The sequence below is a fragment of the Haliaeetus leucocephalus genome, unplaced genomic scaffold, assembly GCF_000737465.1.
Source record: "Haliaeetus leucocephalus isolate CR32 unplaced genomic scaffold, Haliaeetus_leucocephalus-4.0 Scaffold195, whole genome shotgun sequence".
Classification (NCBI taxonomy): domain Eukaryota; kingdom Metazoa; phylum Chordata; class Aves; order Accipitriformes; family Accipitridae; genus Haliaeetus; species Haliaeetus leucocephalus.
This window is the reverse complement of record NW_010972631.1, coordinates 1,428,257-1,453,314: the sequence shown is the minus strand read 5'-3', so window position 1 is coordinate 1,453,314 and position 25,058 is coordinate 1,428,257. Positions and strand designations below refer to the sequence as shown.

The window sequence follows — 25,058 nt, the reverse complement described above, 5'->3', positions numbered from 1 at the left end:
CCCTCAAAGGGGGGGGGGGGGGGAGTTAACTGACAAAGAAAGGCCTAGCTAAAGAAATAATCTTTCAAAACATATAGTTTGATAAAACCCAGGATATTACTCTTACTTGCTTTATTTTCCTACCAATTTGATCTAATACATGCACAGAGCAGATAAATCATAAATGTTTGAAATTATTAAAATAAGAGAAAATTAACACTGGCTATTCGCTCTGGACTGCCAGTAACTCTACCCCTCCTGCTCTCTGTGTGTATCTCCAACTGCTGTATAGAGGAATATTCTTCACAGAAATAAAGAAAATTGGCAAGATAACTGCTTCATTCCATAATTCACAAGTTAATCAAATCTGATGGAAAGACAAGCACAAAATAAAGAAATATTGTCCAAGCACTAGCACCAAAAGCAATTATAAGTCTACCATGAAACAAATTCTAGCCATGTATAATTTTTTTTTCCTCACCAACATATTTGATGTTTTACTGCTGGGTAATAAGACAGTCAATGTCTTAGAGAGTTTATGTTCAGAGCTTTCAGATAGACAGAGAAAGACCTGTAAATAGCATCTATTTCATTGCTGACTTTAAAAAGTGCCACAGTCAGAACTGTTAAAATCCAGTACACTGGAATGCATATGGACAATTCAGAAATCTCCTTAGGACAGGAAAAAGAAAACTGTTGAGCATAATTTCAATTTCCTAGGTTTTGGGAAGCAGAGGATCATTTCAATAGTCATGTGCTGGCAATTAGATTTAACTAGCATGAGATTTGTTTACAGATGTGTTTTACCTAGAAATTTTTCTAGGATGCTTCCAACCATGTTCTTCCTGTGATTTTAAATGAGGTTGAATAACCTGGAACTTCAGAACACTTCAAGAAACTATAGATTTATTTAAGAAACCATTTTTAAGATGTGTTCCTTTTTGTTTCTTTTAATTTCAAGCTCAAAGTTATGTGTCCTAGACAAACAGCCTTTCCCCCCCCCCGAAAAATCTACTTCAAAATCTACAATGTTGATCTTAAATAGACAACCCAAAAATGCAACAACACAAATACAGAGAAGCAATCAAAACATTTATAAGTGCTTTATCCACACAAACGTCTGGTAGAATTGTTCATGATTTAAACTTTCCAAAGACTGCTACTTTCTGCCAGTTTTTTTTTTTTAAAGTCCAGCTTGTGCCTTATCTCCTTATTTACTTTTCAGGCACTCTTGGTTAGCCAAAGTACAATTACTGCTCCTCTTGGGGCGAGATTCATCACCTGCTACAGGGTTAAGGAAATGACAAAAGCAAATGGAAGCTGGCAATCTGATGTTCATTGTTGTGTGTTGATGAGACACGGGACTACTTCTAACAGCAGTGCTGAGAAAAATGGGTTCCTCTAGAAGAAAGTATTATCCAGAAGCCATTTAACTCACAGAAGAGAATAAAAGTGTTTTACAGAATGTTAGGATATGTCTATACTGAAGAGTGCACAATGAAGGACAGGAACTCATATATATATTTGCAAGTCATATGCATTACTTCAGAAGACCTAAGGCAGTATTTTAATAAGTAAAATGTGGAGATGTTAAGTAGAATGGGCTCTTGGTAACCACTGCTGAACATGAAGTGGGAGTTCAGGCACAACTCATGATTCTTATACTATGGCCAAATGGGGACTAGAAGTAAAAAGATTATATTCTTACCTATGAAGGAGGAAAGTGTAAACAACATAGCTCTCAGGCATTCCCTTGAGCTCAGAGACATTTCAGACTTAAAGCTATTAACTTCTATATCATCACTCAAGATTATGAAACTAAAGAATTATGTTTTGTCAAAGTACAGGTTTTAAACATGGCAAAATAGTAATTCAGAACGAATGGGTAGCCTAAAACCACTTTTCAGAGTACCCCAAACTGCCAATCACCCCCCAAGCACTGCTGAACACTTGGTTAGCAGAGGAACTCACTGGAAGGTAAAAAAGCTAAGGGAAACCTATACTCAACACTGCTTTGCTGCCTTCAGCACCACAACATAACAACTGAAATAAACTTTACCTTTCTTGAAGTGTAGATATCGAAAAACGGTTTGTTTCGAACACTGAATGGTTCCTGTGTTTTGTCGATAAGACCATTTTTCATCTTTTCATGTCGTGGATATATAATCTCTTTCTCTATACATGCAAGTCGAACATTAAAATCACAGTCTCCAACAGGCTGTCCCTGCCAAGTTACAAAAATCAGTTTAAAACCAAACACCAAATTATTTCAACAGCCTCAGTTTTCCTTACACAATATTTAGAATCACACAGATACATAAAAATAGTATTAAATCACTACATGTTCTTGCCAAATACTCGGTTTTGAAGCATTCGTCTCAGGCTGTAAGAGGTTTAATCAAATCAAAGTTCATAGAAAGATAAAAACTTAAAATACGTATTCAAGCATATATGAGTTAAATACCTAAATACCTTTAAAGTTAAGCAAAATAATCTAAACATTCCTGTCCTGGTTTCAGCTGGGATAGAGTTAACTGTCTTCCTAGTAGCTGGTACGGTGCTATGTTTTGAGTTCAGTATGCGAAGAATGTTGATAACACACTGATGTTTTCAGTTGTTGCTAAGTAGTCTTTAGTCTAAAGTCAAGGATTCTTCAGCTTCTCACACCCAGCCAGCAAGAAGGCTGGAGGGGCACAAGAAGTTGGCACAGGACACAACCAGGACAGCTGACCCAAACTGGCCAAAGGGGTATTCCATACCATGTGACATCATGCCCAGTATATAAACTGGGGGGAGTGGGGATCGCCGCTCAGGGACTAACTGGGTGTCGATTGGCAGGTGGTGAGCAATTGCACTGTGCGTCATTTGTACATTCCAATCCTTTTATTATTGCTGTTGTCATTTTATTAGTGTTATCATTATCATTATTAGTTTCTTCTTTTCTGTTCTATTAAACCGGTCTTATCTCAACCCACGAGTTTTACTTCTTTTCCTGATTTTCTCCCCCATCCCACTGGGGGGGGAAGTGAGTGAGTGGCTGCACGGTGCTTAGGTGCTGGCTGGGGTTAAACCACGACATATATAAAGCACACATTTAAAAGTTGTCCAAAAAGAAGACATTGATGTATATATAATCTAAACCCAGGCAACAAATATTAGTATGATTTTAGGCAATATAGATGTTTTATTAATTTAAGCATTCAGACGTTTGAGATTTTATTTCAACATGTAAGTTTTTACTTATCTGAGGAGGATGAGGGTCACCACTGCCTAACAGCGTAGTTACTGGAGTACATTAGATGATAATTTCTGTTCTAGACATTTTTAACCTAAAATAAGTTTGTTAGCAAAGGATAAAACAAAATTAACAAGTAGCATGTGTTTCCTATCTATGTTAGAAAGTTACACTTCCCCCTCACAGTAATTAAAAAGTATCCTGAAGCAAAATATTGTTTAGACAAGCCTCAAGAGAGGAGTCATCTGTTGAATCAACACCTCTTCCTTGAGCAGTTGAATTCCCTTCACCTGTTGAAACCCTGTGCATTGCACCAAGAGGTCACAGCATGACGTGGGTTTGCAATAGATGTGACACTTTAAAATATGATTTTGATTTTAACACAATCCTCCACACATCGTCAAAACATAAAATGAGATTTCTACAGAACTTTGAAATCCACCCAGGGTTGAACATTTCTAAATTTAAACTTACAATATTTCAAATTAACTTCCCAACAGAACCCATACATAGTAAATCACATAAGAACCTAGTGTACCACAAAAGAAATAAATGTTTAAAAATACTAAAAAAACAGGGTCTGTAGCTCATTTAATATCCATTATCTTGAGGGGGCGGGGGAAGGCAATTTATTTGCTGAAAGGAACTAAAAAAAACCAACCAACCAACCAACAACAACAAGACACACAAGGAGAAAGGCACACCTGAGGAGGTACCATCACCCTCTAGGTTTAAGTGTCCCTTCCCCTGCCTCTAAGGTTGACCTTGTGGCTACAGCTCAGTAAATTCAGTGAGACTTACATGGAAAGTCCTTTACCTAGGTGGATGCAGTACAGATAACAAAACAGGGTATGTAGGTGCTAAATCCCATAAAAGTACTTTCTCTTAGAATTTTATATTTATCTGGCATTTTCCCAATGCAGCTATAGTAAAAAGAGAAATAATGCCTGGGCCTGCGTACACAGTTGGTAACTAGTTTGGGCCAGGATAAACTGAGAATGTTTATTCTCTTCCTCCATGAGATATGGTTTGAAGTCTACCTGCCAGCAAAGCACACTCCGTTTGCTTCCCCAGAGCAGTAACTTAGACATGAATAATTCAGCACATACACGCATATACGTTCCACACACATCTTCACTTATTGAGCCATAGCAGAACATATGTCACAACTGTCTTAGCTTTAATGATTTCAAGAGAATAAAGAATAAGCTCAGGCTGATATTCTACCCTGTGTTTAACATTATTATTGACAATTCAAGGCACCCACAGCTGACATCTGCATTTCCAATGAAAGCCCATTATTAGTTCTCCCATCTTCTGAAGACCATGCAGTCTAATATTTTGCATTTTTTACTAATGATATGGCATGTATTTCTTCTGACCGTGGTTTGATAGATGCTGCTTCTTTTTTTTTTATAAAAATAGCTTTATGTAAAAACAATCTGAAGGTGCTGTTTCCTCCTCCAAATAAGATTATTATTATATTCAATCACCTAAAAGGTTTTTTTCATTTCCAATGTTTTCTTTTTAAAACAGGACTAAAAGTAAAGTATTAGAGAAATGAAAAATTTTGTAGAATTATGACTCCTAAGTTTTTAATTTCTAAAAGGCAAAAGGCAAGACAACAATTATAATCTGAAAATACATTTTTTAATTTGTTTTTTTCTAACTTTTATCACTCAAATATTCAAAACAGATATGGGAATGACAAGGAATTTAGCAGTTTCAAAATGGTTTCTAAAATTTTCTTGGCTTCAATGAGGTACAGCGTGTGAAGTATTGTTTCAATTGTAACAATTCAACCAACATGCTGCAGGAACATAATTACTATTTATATGTTGTCAGCTTATAAAATGGAATATCCTTTTCATTTATCACAGAACGAAAATGATTTGGGGAATCAGACCTATTAAAAAGATTACTTAAGACATGTATTGAATTATTTGAATTTCCTTTAAAAAAAAAAAAATCCAAAAAACCCACACTGAAAAGAAATTCAAATATGTATGAATCAACAAAGGAAAGAAGTTTGTAGCCCATGCATAAACATCAAGACCTAATAGAACATACAAATATAGCTCCACACTTTTTTTTTTATTAACAACATAACTTGAATGAAACAGGACTGTCAAAACTGTGACTAAACAGATAAGATCAAACCAGAAAAAGTAGATCGTACTACAAATATTGCTCCCTTTCTCACTCTTCTTCTCATTGGATTGCTCAAAATAGAATACAAATACAAGATAAAAACCATAAAACCTTATAACTACAAGTGGATGAGAAGTTTGCTTCACCAGTGTAAAGGTAACACATGTAAGGCAGAACATTTATGATAAGTTGAAGTGACTGAATTATGATTCTCACCATTAATGCTGTGTAATACAGAGGCAGATTCATGGAAATGAGCATCTACCATAGACGAACACCTAAGCCCTCTCTTTTGAAAACAAAGCTCCAGTTAGGCACCAAAAGCTTAGTAGCGGCTATTTCAGGAGCACAGACAACTCAGTCCAATTCATTGTTTGATTACATGTACAGTGGCTTCATTTAGGATCTTTATAATCCTTATAAATCCTCCTGAGCCTTCAAAAACAGAACTCAATAAGGGGATTTTACTGGGATGTAAATGATTAAAACCAAAAGGAATTATGTTCTGTCTAGACTGGCTGCCTCCCCCCAAGCAATCTGAGGAGTACATGAACTTCCTATTTTAACTACAGAAGTAAAAGTCATAATTCTAATAACCCATAACTAGAAAATAGATTTGCCATCATCATCATCAGATATTTATACACAAAAAAGACTGCACATGATTCTCCCAGGGGAATATAAATTTAAATAATTTATTTTGCACTGAATTTAGGCTATCTGCAAAGTCCAATATTGAACACAGGCCTTTACTGCTTCCGGTTTTTCCAAATATTTTTCCTAGTACTGTTGTTGCACATAGTATGGAGGCATTCTTACCTTAATTGCAACAGATACTAGATGGTTCAGTCAGTATTTTCTCTTTCTGCTTCTACCCTACTCACACTTTCTTCGTTTCTACCAGCCAGGACTGGTAGACTTACAGTGACTCTTCACAAGAATAGCTATTGCTGAGTTTTTACAGGACTGTCTTTATGACAAAGAACTATCACTCCAGTGAATTAAAGAACCATGGGAAAACTCCCACATCTTAAAGACATTATTCGGGGCATTTCATATTAGAAAATATTGTGGCGGTGATTTTTTTAGAATATGAATAACTTCATAGTATTTAAAATAAGACTGCCTAGTACAGCAAGTATAAAGTCTCCTAAAAACTAGAAAAGAGGAAAAATAGTAACAATCAGCACTGATTCACAAATACTATCTTGGAAAAAGAACCACCTACCTTTCCTAAACCATGACAGAACTAAAAATTAAGTATCTGCTTGTAATAGATGTTATACTCCTTAAGACTTGTAAAAAATCTATAACTTCAGTACACAATCTGTCTTTAAGATATCTAGTTCATTGTGTGCATGGTTAGCTTATGAGTAAGAAATACTGATTAATTACTGTTATACTCATTTCAAAAGAAAAGTGGCATTTTTCTTCATATTTCTTTTAAATAAGAGAAATATGCTAAAAAGGATGAAAATACCGCCTTCACTTCTGTCCTAGACCACAACAGTCACTCGGGTTATTCAAACATATTAGCCATGGAAAAGAAAATATTACAGAGGTCCTGCTTTCACCTTCATAAAACCTATCCTGAATTAAATAGTTACTTTAGATTTGGTACATTCTTCTGATTAACTTTGATTATTTTTTTCTTTAGTTCTTTTCCCCTAGAAACAGGAGAAAGATGGGAAGGCAAGAGGGAGAAAACTGAAAATATTAAATATTACAGCTACAGTAATTTTAGAAAACAAGGAATTAAAACTAAGTTGGGAAATAAGACATGACAACATTTGAACACACTCCCACTGCTTCTATATGATATCCCCCCAACCATCCTTGATTTTGCCTATAGTTTTTCCTGTTTTGAAATATACTGGACCAAAAAAAAAAATTCCTGTGTTAGACTTCCTTCCCAGTAGTTAAGAAATTGGTCATGATAATGTAAGCAGAAAACCTGCCCCACTATAAGGTTTTTCACACTTTCCACTTCAGTTGTGATGACTGCCAGATTCTTGAGAGATCTGAATATTTGCCCAAGACAGAAGTTCAGTTTAAGTCCACCTGGCAGTTCCTGTAGGAATGACTGTTATAAATTGCAAGCTGAGGGAGACAGTTTTTCTATTTAATCATATGTTACAGTTCCTAGCACAACAAGAAGATAAAAAAATATTGCAAATAAAAAGTGAGGTCTTTTAAGGCTAAAAATGTGAAAGACAGAAAACTTTAGTAAAAATACTGAGAAAAGCTCTTTAAAGAGACCTTCTAAGAACAAAGTTTGTGGACTTTATTCTCTGAATTGTATAAGGTTTGAAATAGTTCAGTGTTATTTTCATTTACAATGCAACTTAAACTTCTAAGTCTCACTTTGTGTTTTTTCTAACAGGTTTCACAGTTTGCTGAAAAAGTGTCACATCAGAGTAAGCAAGAAAGAACAAAACCTACAGAACTCGAACACCTGAAAAATATAAAGGATTTTGTATCACAGCAACCTCTAAAGCTGCTCTTGGAGAGCTACTTGTTCACGTATATCTGTCCCAGGAGTAACACTTTGTACCTCTTCCCCTGACAATTATACTAGCAATAATCTGCCATTCAAAAAGGTTCTCATGAGACATGCTTCATGTTAGGATATGGAAACATTTACCTTTGGGGAATAAAACAAGACATGACAAAATTTAATACACTCCCTTTGCTTTTATATAATGTTCCATTAAGCATTCTTTATTTTGGAAAATGTGGAAAACAAACCACTTTCACTGCGACCCATAGTGCCCCCTGGGTTGGGAAAAGGAGGATCTAACTCAGAGATAGAAGGGAAAAGAAGAATTCAGATGTATTTTTCACACACACTAACCAGCAAGTAAAACAGCCAACCTTCAAATTAATTACAATGCTAAAGAATGCAGCCCAACAACAAGCAGCTTGTTAGACAAAAAATAGAAAATGAAGAACACAAAATCACCAAAGATAACCTGGTCAGCATGTACTAGTTATCATTCTTCAGCAATAATTTACTTTTTGGAGGCATCAGAGCAAAGGAGAGTTTTAAAAGACAGATGCAAGAATGCATAAAAATGCTGCTTTTCAGTTGTATATGTACTTTACTCAAGCACAAGGAGCAACAGGGAAGAAAGCACAAATTCTCTCTTTGGAAGTTTACAGAATAGGTAAGGAGATTTGCAAATTTTGCTGCTCAGACATACAAGTCAGGTTTTCAATAATGAATGAAAGATGACCAACAGGGAAGGGGAATAAGGCAAGAAAAACTTTGAAGAAGACAACCAGCTGAGGTGTATTTCTGTCCATCCATCTCCACAGACCCTTCTGCAGCATCACTCCCTTACTGTGTTGATTCCATCTTACAAGCTCTCCTAGCCCAACATTTGTGGTCCTCCCTATTCCGTAATGCTACCCTATCCATAGAGCCTACAGAATACTAAAACACATTACCTGGCCAAGCTGCCCCTGCTCTCAGTAAACTCCATTATAAAAATGGGAGGAGAAGGAGAAAGCAATCTTAATGCATCTCGCTCAGTGTGACACCAGAAGGCAAAGCGAGACATAATTGAGTAGATGCTCTGTATTTCATTTACCTGACACCTCTGAGCCATGACAGAATGAAGCGATATACACTGATTTTGAGAATGTAACACACAGCAAAAGCACTGTTACAAATATTTGGGTGTTAGGTATGTCTTCACAAGAAATAATAGAAAGGGTGCAAGAGTAAACACATGCACGGCATCCTTATTTTCCAGAGTACTAGCAGTAATGAAAGCATTTTAAATCCGTGTTTTGACGTGGTACTATTTGAGAATAATCTCAGAATTAAAAGTAAGAGCAGAAGGGTGACTGGCAGCCAGGTGCATTTGTAAACAGAAAAGATGCAATTAAACACTTGCATCTCTGAATTGTGCCCTCAAAATTTTCACAGTACCTTTTTAAGATAAGGTCAATAGGCTAATAAATGAGACACAGCATGTACTATGAGCTTTACATCACTTTAAAATGAGGTTTGTAATGGAAAAGTCAGACATGGTAATATTTCACAGGGATTTAAAACAAAAAAGTTTCATATGCATGAATTCAATGAGCACAGTGGCTGTGGGCAGGATTTATTACCAGTGTATCTGTTTACCATGACAAATTTTATCTAATGGCTATAACATTGTTATGCATAATGACAACTAAAGAGATCTTGATCTTGACTTAATTTAATGCACAGAGTATTAGGAAATTTAATCAAAATTTTATCTCCTTTCTAAACATTAAAAACATTATTCTTTTTCAAGCATTCAGTCTATTCTTACCATTGCAATCTGGTTTCATGAAAACTTGGCTAGAGTTTAAAAATTTAAAGGCCAGGGTTAGAAAGGAAAAGGAAAGTACTATTAATTTTCAGCATCTTTGCTAAGAATGCATTAATTAGATCCTGCATTATACTAGTGTTACATTTTATTACTTAACTAAGGAAAAAAATAGTTGCTTAAGTCTAGTGTCTATACATTTACACGTAGCTACTGAATATGATTTAAGAAAAAGCCTCTCAAAACAAGGTTTCTCAGGAACAGCTGTCTCAAAAGATGACTGGAAAATGAAGACATGTTCTTTTGTGCATTGTTTCTGATGAATATGGATTTGGATTTATTTGTATTTGCTTGTGGGACTGTTAATTATCCTATTGCGAGCTTCCTCTGTTACACTAGAATTACCCACCAAATTTGAACTTTTTATTCACTATTCAGGTGAAAGAGGTAGTGCTATACAGCTACAGTTACTGTAATAATGAACTCAACTCCATACAGACACAAATCAGGACGCTGAAAAGTAACAGCCATTGCAGGGATTTAACTCTGTACACATTAAGACTAAACACCGTAAGGAATGTTGGGTGCCATTAGCCTTTTATGTTCAAAGGAATATGAAAGATCCAGATTTCATGTGTGCGGAGCGCACACATAACCAGTGACATAAATGTGGACAAAACCCCCTCAATTAGCCTATTAAAAGCTAAAAAAATACATGCATTTTTAAGAAATGCTTTGTCATTTTTCAATGAAAAGATTCTTCTCAGGAAAAAAATCCATTTAGGTTGTAAGAAAAGATAGACTGTGTTACAATTGACTTCTACTTCTAGAAACATTTCACATGATAATGACATCCTTCCCATATTGGTGCCATCTTCTCCATAGACAAGCAGAAGAGGCATACTTGTTTTTATGCTTTTGGATCTTCTTTTACCCTCCACAGCAGAATTCTGCTGTATGTCATGATATCCTAGTATTTTTTTATTCCACCTTATTCCCTCTCTTCTTTTCAATGTAAGGAGCCTTCATGTCCTCTGCCCTAAGCACCTAAAGGCACATTATTAGCAGAATACCTGACATTTCATAAAACAGCACTTTCTGAACTTTAGAGAGGTGAGCCCCAAGTCAGTGAACTAGAAGACACTCTGGGTACATCTACACTGGTGAATCAACATGGCAAAGGTCTCATCTCTGCCCCTGAAGCCACCAGCTGTCTGACGGTGTTCATACTCTCACTCTCCAGAAAAGGATGACAACATCTCAGAACACCTGACAAGAACAGTCCCTGAGCAATGTTAAATTTTAAATTATTCTTGAGAACTGCTCAAGAGCACTGTAGCCAGCCAGGGCCAAAACTGTGCCAGGGACCATTTTAACTACTTAAAAAGAGGATAAAATTTCAGTAGCGGGATCCTGCTCTTTGCACAGTTTTGTTTATTAGTTTACATGTATGCAGCCTCTCAGAATGGGCTTTGAGAGATGATTTCATATACTTTGAGTTGCTCTTCATAGAAAGAACCAAGTGAAGCAGAAAAGAAAAAGCAGGGATTGCTCTGGGTTTCCTCAAAGAGTTGAGGTCAAAAGGCAGGCTTATTTCACTAGCATATAGTTTTCTTTCTATGAGTTTGTTTTTAGCATGTGAGATGAAAGCAGTGAGACAGCAATGTCATATTTTGAGTTGCTATTAATAATAACGAACATCATGATTCAGACTGAAGAAAATGACAATTAAAAAAATAACCTTTTTTAAATCTCCTGAAGAATCATTTGTTTTTCCTGACATAGGCATCTCTTGTAACACAATGGGATGTGTTACCACAAGCTTCTAGAAACTAGATGTCACAGAAACAGTGATTAGAAGAAATGAAGTCAAAGGGTTCCATCGGCATCCCTGAAGACTGATTTTTGCAGCAGCTATAGGTGATAAGCATCAGAATTCAATACAAAATTTATCAAAGAAAGAGACAGCCTAGATTATTTCCATGTTTTCCCTAAGAACTCCAGTACAGGTCTCTCCCAATCACCAAAACGCAATTTTTATTCTTCCTTCTTCCTAAGACTTTTCCTGTGTAGACGTTTGAAACCAAATACACTACATATTTCAATCAGTCTACTCTCTGTTTCCTTTGGTTCTTTCTAAAAGGCTGCTGTAGTTTACTCCTGATACACTACAGCAAAATCAAAAAGCTAAGTAACAATAAGCCTCACTGATAACAATGTGGATTGGAATTTGTAAAAGGTAGGTCTTTGCCCACTCACGTTCTCTTTTTTCTCCTCACTATTCTCTTTCATTCATTTTGATAGCCTCTACTCCCTGTTAAGTTTCTGTTACCATTCTCTCCTGATGAACACGTCATCCTTGTTTAAGGGGACTTCCTTACCTCCTCTGGGTCATGTTTAGGCGAAATCCTGACTACGTCTGAAGAAAGATCCCCTGATGTACTGAGACACTGAGCTCCGTGACACCATGATGTTCTCCCAAAATCATAGTATTGTATATAAAATGAAAACTGCTACTTTTACTCCCAGCTGATCTGTTACTAGCAGACCACTGCTCCTCTTAAATCTCAAATTGACATTGGTCTTGAAAACACTTAACTTGTCAAATTCCAGAGCTGCAAGGGCCAAATTGAATACAAGTATTTATAAATTGGGATCTTTGGGTTTTAGGCTGAAACTTTAAGCATACAGCTTTAAGAATAAACGTACCCTCTCAAAATTTCTGTTCATAAAAGGCAACAGTGATCATGGTATTTAGTTAACATAGACACAGAGAAGCCAGGCTACACATTTTTGGCTTCATTTAGGTATCAGTCCTCAGTCCTACATGTCCCCTTGTTAAAAGCCAGAGAAATACGGCATAGAACAGAGATAAGGTTGCCCTGTCTCAACTGCTACACTTCCAAACATGAATTTTAACACTATTTAGCTCCCTAAAACCAAGGTAATGAAGAACTAAAATAAATACAAGAATGGAGCACACTGCGAATTTGAAGCATGACAATAATGCTGGCCAAATATACTGAGAATAGTTCAAAGTGATACTACAGTACACTTGGAAATTTTTAATTATATGACATTATTTTACTGTGATCTAAAATTTAATTCCATGATTTTTCTGTATACATGTTAACAGCTGTCACTGTACCATTTACAGTCATTCTGAGGGGTGCAAGTTGACATATATCTTACTATAAACATATGGTGCATTCTGAAAAACTAAATAATACCTTATTTTAGTACTAACCTGCATTTTTGTGTTAGTGTGGCCATCCTAACACATAAATTCTCAGCAGTATTAATAGTGCACATAAGTCTTTGGGACTTAATGTGGAATTTGTGAATGCAATATTTCAGAAGGAATATTCTGACAAAGCCAGAAAACTTTGTAACTCTTAGCTAGCAAAATAGGTTGAGCGTTTAAGAATAAGGTCAGCTGAAAATATCTCTAGTTCACTAGACCTGACTAAAACGTGAGGTTTGCCTGAGCAAAGGTGTTCATCAGCGGGGTTTGTATTCACATTTCCCCATCTGCAATGTCGCATCTCTAACAGCAGAGTATGCTGAGTCGCTGTGGAGGATGAGATGGGGAACATGCTGGAAACCTTGTAACTCACATGATGGACAGTGACTACAGAAACTCCACCGTTCACCTTCAGAAGACACAACTACATTCAAGATCAAAACGAGCAATGTTGAATTCCAAAGCACCTCATCTAGCTGTCAGGTTGTTTGAGGGCCTTTTTTGGAGCGGGGGGGTTGTTTGTTTCAGAAGTGGGGGGAATGTTTTGTTTTTAAATGGGACTGATGCTTTGTGTAATCATTTGATTTGAAGCTCTGCTAGGAAAATTTACACAAATCTAACTTACACAACCTAAAAGGAATTTATCCTTTCTTGCCAGTTACAAGTTTTGAATACATTTACCTCTCTTGGTGATAAAATTCTGTTGTTCATTTCTTGCCAAGCCAAACATCCTTGGGTGCCCATTTTCGTAATTAAGCTTCTAAAATTAACCTAAAAACTGCTGTGCTTTTTAATCTTTGTAGTAGGACCATTGCTAATGACTTCTTGCAGCTGAAGCCCTGCTTGCACTCATACTGATAACATTATCTTAATTTGTCCCTGACATTAGAATAGTATCACGTAGTAACTAACTCCTCTCTGTCATTCCCAGTGCATTTAAAAAACAAACAAACAAAAAACCAAACAAGCTTTAAAGCATTTACAGCCCTGCTCAAAAGCAGACTTTTCCCAAACCTTCACAACCCTCTGGAAACCCCCTGATCATTTTTCCTGTTTGCCAAGTGGCATTCTTCACGTTAAGTCCAGACACATCACTACAAATGAGCATTTCCTCCCATTCCACCCCAAAAATGTTTCACCAAAATAATTATGACTTTCAAAAAGTGTTATTTTGCTAGGACAGTATACGCATATCCCAAACTGAGGGAAGGAGACTGTACACTTCTTACCTCACATTTAGTTTTCAAAGAGAAAGTAACAGGAGTGAATGGCAGGTTAGACACAAAGTGAGAACAGAGACATGTAAAGACACGAGGGTAAATAGTCACAGAATCACAGGTAAAGGAATAGGTAAGAAAATGTAAAGGAAAAATGAGAACCCAGAAGTGGTTATAGCAGATCATATTTTTCAGAAGCCTACAAGGAATTTTTGCTTACTGAAAAGTCCTAATCATAAGAGGGATCCAGGAAACTAACACCTACTTTTCAGAAAAGGTTGAAGAAAAGATAATCAAGATGCAGAATTAAAATGAGTTAACAAAAAGCTCCTATTCCTAATCTAACATGTACTCTCCACAAACTATTACTTTTAAAAGCAGCTGTCCTAAGTCACAGAATGACTAACATTTCCAACAATACCAAAGTCATTTTTGGTGACTAGTACCATGCCTACATTTGCAATTCCTACTTACACTGAGTGGCCTACTCGAGCTGAGTAGTATCTTACTCAAGTCTGGAAGAGTCAATGGTAACGGAAGTCTGAAATGCACTGTGGTTTACTAATACTGTTTGTCCTGTTAGGAACACTGAAACAGTAATTTTGTTCTCCCAGAAGCATTAGCAGATACTAGAGTGTTTTTCCATGGCCTATTTAGTCACAGGTATAGTGACTAAATTTAAACACATTGTTGTGGTTTAACTACAGTAGGTAGCTAAGCCTCACACAGCCGCTCACTCACTTCCCCCAGAATGGGACGGGAAAAATAACTGAAAGGGTAAAAGTGAGAAAACTCATGAGTTGAGATAAAGTCAGTTTAATAGGTAAAGCAAAAGCTGGGCACACAAGCAAAGCAAAACAAGGACTTCATTCACCACTTCCCATCAGCAGGCAGGTGTTAAGCCATCTCCAGGAAAGCAGGGCTCCATCATGTATAACGGTTACTTGGGAAGACAAACGCCGTCACTCCAAATGTCCCCCCTTCCTCCTTCTTCCCCCAGCTTTTATTGCTGAGCACAACATCATATAGTCTGCAATATCCCTTTGGTCAGTTGGGGTCAGCTGTCCCAGCTGTGTCCCCTCCCAAATTCTTGTGCATCCCCAGCCTCCTCGCTGGTAGGGTGGTATGAGAAACAGAAAAGGGCTTGAGGCTGTGTAAGCACTGCTCAGCAAGAGCAAAAACATCCCTGTGTTATCAGCACTGTTCTGGTCACAAATGCAAAACCACAGTACCATATGAGCTACTATGAAGAAAACTAACTCTATCCCAACCAAAACCAATACATACTTTGTTTTCACAAAACTATTTTAAATATTGTTTTAAAAAGATAGAGAGATATATATACGGTTAAATTGATCCTTCATGAAGGACATTTTCTGTTCCTTAGACATAATAGAGAAATTACTAGAAAATTTATTTCATATTAAGGGCTAATGAGTGGAACACATTGTCAAGGTTAGTTCTTCGAATAAGCTTCAGCAGGAGACCCTGCCATAAAAACCCTAAATGACTTCAAATTCCACATATATCATGACTTTTGGTGGAACAATATAAGAAAAAAAAGAAATCTATAAAAGATAACATATAAGAGCCCTTTGGTGATGTTCAAACCTTTACTGTATTTGAAAGCTGCTTTAAAGAAAAAAAGTTTCTCGTTTTCTGTACTGCTTAACAGCTTTCTTGTGACCAAAAAGACTTCATTCCTAGCTTTCAACAAAGGCTTCTCCTTTTCCACAACTTCCATAATATATTTCTTTATTATATATTTGCCCTACAGCCAGTGTAAACAGAAGAGGCTGCTGTTGAGGACTTAACAGAGGACCAGCTGCCTGGTTTCAAAGAGAAATTTGAGAAAGAGGTGATGGAGCAGCCTAACATGAAGCACTGTGATGCTCTGGTAACAAATATACCACTTACAGGCTAACTTCTCCATCCCCTCTCAATTTCACTGCCTAAATAGTTCAAACATGCTCTAGAAATAGGAAATTTTCCAACAGTGTTTAGCAGACTGTTTCAAACCACCATCTTTTCTTGAGCAGGTGGAAATAAATCAACATCCATTACAAGGCTGCTTTCAATCTTAATTCTGATTAATTTCTTGTTATTGAGCTACAAAATACCTGAACACTTTTGGTGTTTAAATTTACTCTGAAGCTCTTACTTATACAAATAAGATTAAAACAGAAATGAGAATCAATAACTAATGATAAAAGCAATAAAACTGAAAGTACTTACATTAAACTTAATAATATCATATATCAAGTATCGAGGGACAACTTGTCCATTAACCTTGTCGATGATCATTTCCTTAAAAGAAAAGAGATTACATTTACATTTATTTCATGAATATAGAAGAATGTCAACACATTTATACTTAGTGCATGTACCTGTAAGTGTGATGCAATCAAACACTGGCCACATTTTTATTATTAAAAAAGATTTTACAGTAGGTCAAGATTATAAAAATATTATTATGGTCTTAAATGTCTCTCATGAAGCTTTCAATAAGAAGCCAGGAAGCTGTGCTAAGGCTTGACATTCTGATCTGCAACATTTATACGTTAGTTTCCCCACAGCTTTCAAAATCACTACCTTTCTTAAGTGAATAACGAGTTTTAGAAACCTCAGTAAGAACTGCGATCTTAAGTCAAGCAAGTGCTTTTGGAAATCTTGCCTACAATAAGAAGTACAACAGAAAGGAAGTAAAGAACAAGCATTAACATCCATTTTCTACGCTCAGGCTGGATCTTTTCACATTAACAGCATCCTAGGCAGCAGTAACAACTGCAATTTACTTGAATGTTGCATTGTGACTAAACAGTAGGGTCCCTTCAAAAGGAAATATCACAGACCCTATCTGTAGCACGTGAAATTAGTTAACATTCAATACATACTGGTAAACCATCTTGAAAATATGTCAGCTAGAAGAAAGACTATTAATGATCAACATCCAAACACAAAAGTGTTTCCTTAACTTAATGGCACATACAAAAATGTATACATCTTACACGCTGGTGCTTACATCTCTAACTCAGGCTTCCTATGATATGAATTAGACATAGTTTATTAGTTTATCAAACTAAAAAAAATTATTTCATTTCATATAAATTAGTCATGATTGAAAATGGTAACAGTCAACCAATTGGTAGATCTTTTCAGAGACAACTTTGAAATATTCACTTCTCTAAATGCAATCAAGCTTCTCCCTGCCCCTGCCCAATTCTTGGATAAGTTAGTTGTATCAGCTAAGGATTTTTTGCTGCCAATATCAAGTTAAAACTCCAAATTCACACATACAAAATAAAACAATTGGAAAAAGTGAAAAAATTTCACTACAACATGATGAAAACAAAATTGTGAGCTCAAGAATTATACCAAAAGAGAACCTAACATCAAATCAACTTGATTTTTAGTTTGTTTCTTGCTAGGTCAGTAGCATTTTTAACTTTTTAACTTCTCCTAGAATCCATAGCTTCTACAAAGTAAACCCAAACAAGAGTCTCAATATGACTGATTTTCAGTCTGTACACATACCAAGCTTCTTGAATTGTACCTGGTATTTAATCGCATCTGGCTCTGAAAAATAATCAAAGCAGTTGTAGAAACATAGATTTGTTTTAAAGCAAAACACAAAGCTTGAAGCATTTAAAACTAAACTAGAAGACATGAACCTGTTGTTCTCAAAAACCATTGTGAACTAGGAGTTGCCTACTTAATATTTTGGAATCGCATCTTCTGGGAACACAACACCGAGATGGAGATTTGGCCTTCACAGCCAAATGCAGCATTCACAGGTGTTGTGAAAGACTACCAAAGTGACCTTATTCATCTTTCCACTTCATTTAAAAAAAAATAATTAATTCATTGAGTGAAAAATATTCCTTTGTAACATTACAATATCTTATTCTTAAATCTAAAATTAGTCACAGGTACTGTCAAATAACATTTGCAAAAAGTCTACACAGAAGTGATGTAACAAAATGCTATTCTGTTACTTTTCAGTATTTAGGTAAGACACCCGTGAGCTATCAAAGGAAGAAGGGCAGATGCAATGCTGCAATGGCTTCTTTGACAATAAATTTTATAACTAACTGCAAGAACAGATGGAGTAGGTACATCCTAAGAGAGAAAGAAGGTACGATGTTCAAACATGGAAGAGTGTGTAAAGATAAAATGCAGGGCGGGGAAGGGAAAAAAACCTACCCGGAATTCCTGATAGAATCATAGAATCATTGAGGTTGGAATTAGTAATCAGGTCAAAGGAAAAGTAAAACTGAAACAAAAGAATGCTACCATATTTTTTTAAGTTTCAATCGCGTTAGCAGGTAAAACAAATTTTTAAAGTACATTTAATTGAACGTATATTTAATGTTTAAGGACTCATTTGCTCAGCATGCATATTCAGAGCCTCAGCTTTGATGCAAAGCTAGCATTTGTATCCAAAACCCTGAAAACATTTCAGTGCCTGGTATTACAAGATTTTATGCCTAATTTTCAAAATCTGAATCTCTGCATATTCAGTTTAAGAAGAATTAGAAAATACAACCAAGAGGACAGAGAATGATTTTTAAACCTTCTCTGGAATGTTCAGTTTTAACACAGAATTAATTTCATAAAGAATTTTTTTCTCTACTTCAGACATGTATAAATCTTTTTGACTCTATTACAGGTCAAACTAGCTTTTTTCCTCACATCCTCACTTCTTTTCCTCCTCCCCTGCCTCTTGTTCTCTCTTTTCACATCCCGACTGAAATCCCAGCTATGACAACAAATAAACGACAGCACAATATGCCTTAGAAGTAGAGATGACAAATTCTTGTGCTACTCATCTCCATCGTGACAACAACATTCACTGCTCCATTAGTTACGCCAATACAACTGTCATAAGGCAAAAGCTGTAAAGTGATCATAAGAACAACTCAGATTAGAAATACTCTAACATATCATTATTTCACAGTCTGATTTCAGAATCTTCCTTGAAATTATAAGAATTCAAAAATACCTCAGGGAATAGACCTCAAAGGCAAGTTCAGAGACTGTTGGGAAAATATAGTATTTGAGAACTGATCACATTCAAACTCACTCATTCTGATACGAGTAATAACCTGATACTATAAGGCTATATTTAAGCCAATTTTTAGATAACTAAAAACTTAAACCCAAACCCATTCATATGACATGATAATAGAACACAAAAGTATCCGTAAGATGCACCTGCATCCATACTTTTCCCTTCATAGACCCCATGTAGATTTACAGCTGCTATTGTGTGTTTTAAGATTACCACTGCTAGTAAGTATGATCTTTACCACTTTTCCATTAGCTGCTATTTTAGGTATTAGATTAACCTGCTGGCTTGCAGAACAAGGTCTAATGGCCAGTTTCTTCAATGTAATCTGGAAAAACTGTGCTGGTGTCAATCTCCTTTTCTTAATCTTCTGGTACTGCAGAGCATAGTCTTACAGCATATTAAAAACAGCAACTGTGCTAAGAGCTTTTAGCTGGACAAGTACCAAAAGAACAATGCTGGACTGGTAGCTCATGAACTTCTCCCCCCTGCCCCACCTTGAATTGCCTATCTAGCAAGCAACTTGGACTTAAAATAATACAAAATTTAATCACAAAGCAAAGGATCTCATTTTACCAGCCACTTGCAGAATATATTTTCTGTTGACACGGAGTATGGAATCAGATCTAATCACACATCTGTTTATTGTTCCTTTTCCTCCTGTGCCTTGCCTTTCCTTTGTCCATTTACCTTTAACACAATTCTAGTCACTGCTGTATTTCAGGCATGAAAAGAGATTATTTTCTTTTTAATTCTATTTTGTACAAAGTACCAGCCTTTGCAAACTCAAGAAGTTGCAAGCTATGCCATTTCTGAGAGAGCTTACAAATAAGTGAGGTCTGTACTGATGCAAAAACATAAAACAATCTCAATCTCACTCTCCACTTTTGGAGTCCTTGGCCTTCCTAAGACTTCCAGTGTGAACAATATTTTATATATAAATAAAATATATACAAAACTGTATTAAATTGTAAAAAGTATTTCAAGCCTAAGAATGTCTCTACATTTTGTACTCAACTGTTCCAAAGCTAAACAAAATGCCAAGAAAGTTTCCGAAAATAACTAATTAGTCTTCTTGCATGACAACCGAAACACTTCAACAAAAATCTATGTACTCCCTCAGATAGCAGTATGCATGCAAAACACTTGGCTTCTAAAGGAATACTTCATATTATACTAGTCACCTGTAGGTAAGATTCAAATTAGCTTTAATGAGCTTTGCAGAAAACTTTCTTCCATGCTAGGACAACAATCACAACTGAAGAGCTGGAGATGAGGATAGAGTATTGCAGGAGATTTCTCATCACCCAAGATATAACTGATCATATCATAGTAAGAACTGTTTGCGAGTAATTTCAGCCTGAAGTGAATTGTAAACGCATTTGAAATTCTCAAAGACAACCACATGAAAGGCTTACACCAGAAGCCTTAAAGCAAGTTAATAGATCACTGAATTCATGGAAATTGCCTTTATGAAAGTTTTATATACACTGTCATTCTAAATGAAGTTAGGAGAAATTACCTATCTTTTGTATTCTTAACACCAGTAGTTGCTGTGCTGCATGGCACTGATATCTCTGTTTTGTCTTTCTTTCTCATACTTTTTAAGATTACTGTAAAGCAATGCCAATTGGGCCACCTCATTCTACACTTTCATTCTCTGAATGAGAGAAAGCTACTTCAAGGGCAGTAAGTATGAACTACTTCAACCTGTAATTAAAGAATTAACTTCAGCCCTTCAGCAGTAATTAGCAAAAAATGTTAACACAAAAGAGCCAAATTTTTCTTCCCATGGATTAAAAAAGAAAAAGGAAATCATGCATATATCCAGAGTAAAGGAACCATCATGGAAATTATCATTTGGCACCAACATTAAACAAATATTCAATTACAAAATTAAGCTGTTCTGATGCTTCAAAATAATAGGCAAATTTTATTCTCAAACCTGTTGAAAAGAATTTCAGTTGCAAAGTATTCCATCAACAGCTTTTTTTTTTTTAACTGACCATACTAAAATAAATTTAGAAATCTGTACTATGTAAAGTATTTATCCATTGAAAGGTTTTGGTTTTATCTCAAGGTACTTCATTCAACCAATACTTGTTCATTTCATGTCATTTTGCTTTCAACTTCATGAAAGAACTGGGGGAAGGGGAATCACAGTAAGACTAATTTTATGCCAATAAAGTGAAATACTGAAATGCACTATAAAAGTCAAAATTTTACAAAGCAACAAATTAAGTGAACTTATAGTTCCTGTCCTGGGTATCTCGGGGAACTTAATTTATTCTTAAGAGACCTAAACTATAAATCTGGGAAACGCACCAGATCAGAGCCCCTCTCTCGCGCCCCACAGCCACATCTATACACATATCTCAATCTATGTGCATCCCTATCTTCCACCATGTACATATTAGCCACCCTAACCCATCTGTTTTGAAGTGCAAAAAAACCAAGCAGCAGTTTCCCTGAAGAACACCTAGGATTGTACCATATGGACACTGGCAAGCCATTACTTTCTCAAGAGCCTTAGAAAGAGCAGGGAATAAAAAAATATTACCAGACTTTTTATCTCAACAGTATGGAACCTAATGTATGTTGTTAAGAATATTATTACGTACGTCATTAGGAAGCTGCCTGGCTGAAGAGGCTCCTACCAGACATGAAAGCTTGTGCAACCACTTTTGAGCTGACAGCATGGCACTTCTTGAATTATGCTCTCAATTTTTCAGTGAAGCAGAGGTGGTGGAAAATATTCCATTATCTGCCTCTCTGTCCCCGAGACAGTACATTGTTCCTTGCAATACTTACGCTCACAGATTCAATTTATACATGCTTCACATGCAAATGTGTGTTCAGTAAGACACATCATTCACAGAAGTGACATTTCAAGAAAGATACTGACAACAAAGGCCTGAGAAAGTTAACAATGACAATATGGTCTCCTGTATCTGAAAAGTCCATTAGGATTCAGAACACCAATATGGAAGATCATCTCAGATACTCAGTACTTCAGCAAGCAAGAGTTACAGCAATATAGAGAGCCTCCAATGCTACTGAAATGTGACAGGAAACTGCATTCATCTTCATTGACAGATATTTAGTGTAAGAGGTAATGAAGTTCTTTGGCTCATGTAAAATAGGAAGGTCAAGAAATTAATAACCTCTTCTTGTGGCTACTGTTCTGAAAAGTTTACCAAAAATACTCCAGGCCAGCCTTCAAACAACAAATACAGATGTTTTACAGCTTGTTTTACAACTAGCTTAAAAAGTTAATCAGCAAGATTAAATAAATTAAATTAGCATGACAACTTAGAAGTGTTTTAAACAAATGTAACTAAGCTATTTCTAAATCAGTCAACAATTCAGATCAGCTGAAAATAAAGGCTACAGAAGCAAAGACATCAATTCATGAGTCTATCAAAAGATGATAAAAATTTTATCAAATTCTAGAAATATTTACATTAACTGGATCATATTGACCATGTTTACTGTATCAAAATATAAAGCTATAACAAGAGATGAGGTTTTGCAATAATTTCTTTAGATTCTCTTCAAGCCTCTTCTCATATTTAGAGAATGTCATGTCAATAGCTTGGTTTATTTCAAAGACAAACAGCTCCCCCCAGAGCAGTCATCACTGCTGTTCTGTAGATAAGAATGACTTATGAAGTGTGATTCCCATATTCAGACAGTGATTGAATCTGTATTACTCCTGAAATCCCATCATTCACTGATCCAGGCCTAAAAACTTGTCCCTGTTTCTGAACAAAAGCAAATGGCACTGAAATTATTACAATAATTACACAGTACGCTTCTTACCCCATCCAGAAGAGTGTTTGTTAGATGTGTGCGAAGATCTTTACGAAAAGGAAATTCCAGATTAGATACATGAAAAACTGAATTATCTCTATCAATCATATAAACTTCATTCTTGCCATCAATCAGCATCATGTACCTGCAAAGGCAATGTTAAGATATTATACTTAAAGGTATATCCTCTAATCTCTACTATTCTGATTTATATTAAATGCAAAAAAAAGCAATCATGACAGATGTTATAAAAAAGCATTTTAGAAGGAAATTTTTACAGTTAAAAGTTTAAACCTATAGCTTCAGGAAAGCAGATAATTTAGTTCAATGCAATTATCACAAAGAAAATATTTCAAAGATAAAAGTTCAGAATATTTTTATATATATATAAGCAAGTTGCTATATCCAGATAAAATGGTGCCTGAAAATCTATTAAAAATAACACAAGTTTTAATGCTGTAAGAAATACAGGTGACTAATTCAGTTAGATTCAGCTAAAAGATCTTTTATTCCAGTTTTTCCTCTATTATGTGGACCAGAACTTTACCTGATATAGAACTGCAGTTTCATTCAAAAGAAACACCCTTCCTGTCTTATCGCTGGTTATCTAACACTGCAGTATTGCAAAGTCCCAGCCAACTATTGAGCCACTTTTCATTAAAACACTGACAAATTTAGCCAAGGTACATTCCCCTCACATTACACACACAGAAAACCCCAAAGCTTACTACACTACCACCAGCAACTTGTGAGCTTGGTTCAGTTGCAGACATCTGAATTTTCTAAAAATTTCTTTAAATTACAACAGTACTTGGGAGACCAAGTCATTAATTTAGACCTCTCTGTGCTAATCCTACAGAAGACCGCTCTATAGAGGTAACATTCTATACACAAGAAAAAACAGTGAATGAGTAGAAAGGAGTAGTGAAAAAGGACAAAACCCACAAGTGACGCTAAACAGCATGATAGCTGTAACACACCTGAGTTACCTTTGTAAAGTTTTCTTTGATCTTTGCAATAAGAGTACTAAAGTAGAATTTCAGGAAAAATAATAAGGCAGCTTGCGCAGACAAAGTCTTCTCAAACTTGTGCAGTAGCCGAGGAGAGCACACCTTCTGACTGGGGAAAATAAACTGAACCAATTTCGGTGGAAGCTAGTGTCAAAGGCCAGATGCAGCAAGTCAACATCTTGGCCGTGAATGAGAATTAATAATGGTGCTGAGCATATACCACAAGCAGCTGAAAGTGGAGACTAGCAGCTTGAATCTGACACAGTAAAGGAAGAAAGAAACTGTTGCGGGGCTCAGAAGGTTGGCAAAGCAAAAAAGACCAGAAAAGTGCCTTTTTGGAACCAACAAGATGTGATTGCACTTAGTAAGACTGGCAAAAAGAACAATATAGTTATCAAGATGTGAGCGAATGATCAGACAGGAAACACCATGGCTTAACAGCAGTGCAAATAATAAGCATATGAGACAAAGCTGACATGAAGACTCAAAAGTAAGTCCAAGTTCTGTGTCTCAGTCAAACCTGAGTTATGTCGGTTTTACTAATTACTACCTGAGCTGCTGTCATTGAATTTGTGCCTTATCATGCCATAACTAACGGTGTTGGTGGTCTACACCAAAACTGAGACCATGACCCTAAGCTAAGCTTTCTTTCACTGATCCTCCCATTTCACCTTGCACACAGACGTGCTAAAAGCACAAGTGTTACTACAGAAGTTCTACTGAGAAAAGTCAAAAACACAGAAACCCCAAAAGAGAAGAAAATAGGAGCACTATCAACTGTCAAGATAGTTCAATGATTCTAAGAGTTCACAACATTTAATGTTCTTGAATAGCCTCTGATATAAATAGGAAAGGGATATAAATCTTCCCAGAGCAACTAACACATTTGGATTGCAGTACAGTTTCTTTGATGGCACAGAATAGGGAAACACTCAATTAAAAGATTATAGGAATTTCACCATCCACACCAGAATATTTTGAAAGCAAGCAAGCAAGCATATTTTCAAGACTCATTCACCAAAGATCTTTTCATA

The 25,058-nt window shown here is 36.0% G+C and overlaps 1 protein-coding gene across 1 annotated transcript in view; it reads right to left on the bottom strand.

Annotated features, from left to right (window-relative positions):
* RNGTT (RNA guanylyltransferase and 5'-phosphatase) overlaps nt 1–25,058 on the bottom strand; it is a 173,417-nt gene that overhangs the window by 108,259 nt on the left and 40,100 nt on the right. Inside the window, exons 8-10 of the mRNA XM_010565702.1 lie at nt 23,024–23,159; nt 16,369–16,440; nt 2,039–2,203 (exon numbers count right to left, since the gene is read on the bottom strand). Of these exons, the coding sequence (XP_010564004.1) occupies nt 2,039–2,203; nt 16,369–16,440; nt 23,024–23,159 (373 nt within the window). The remainder of the gene's footprint in view (nt 1–2,038; nt 2,204–16,368; nt 16,441–23,023; nt 23,160–25,058) is intronic.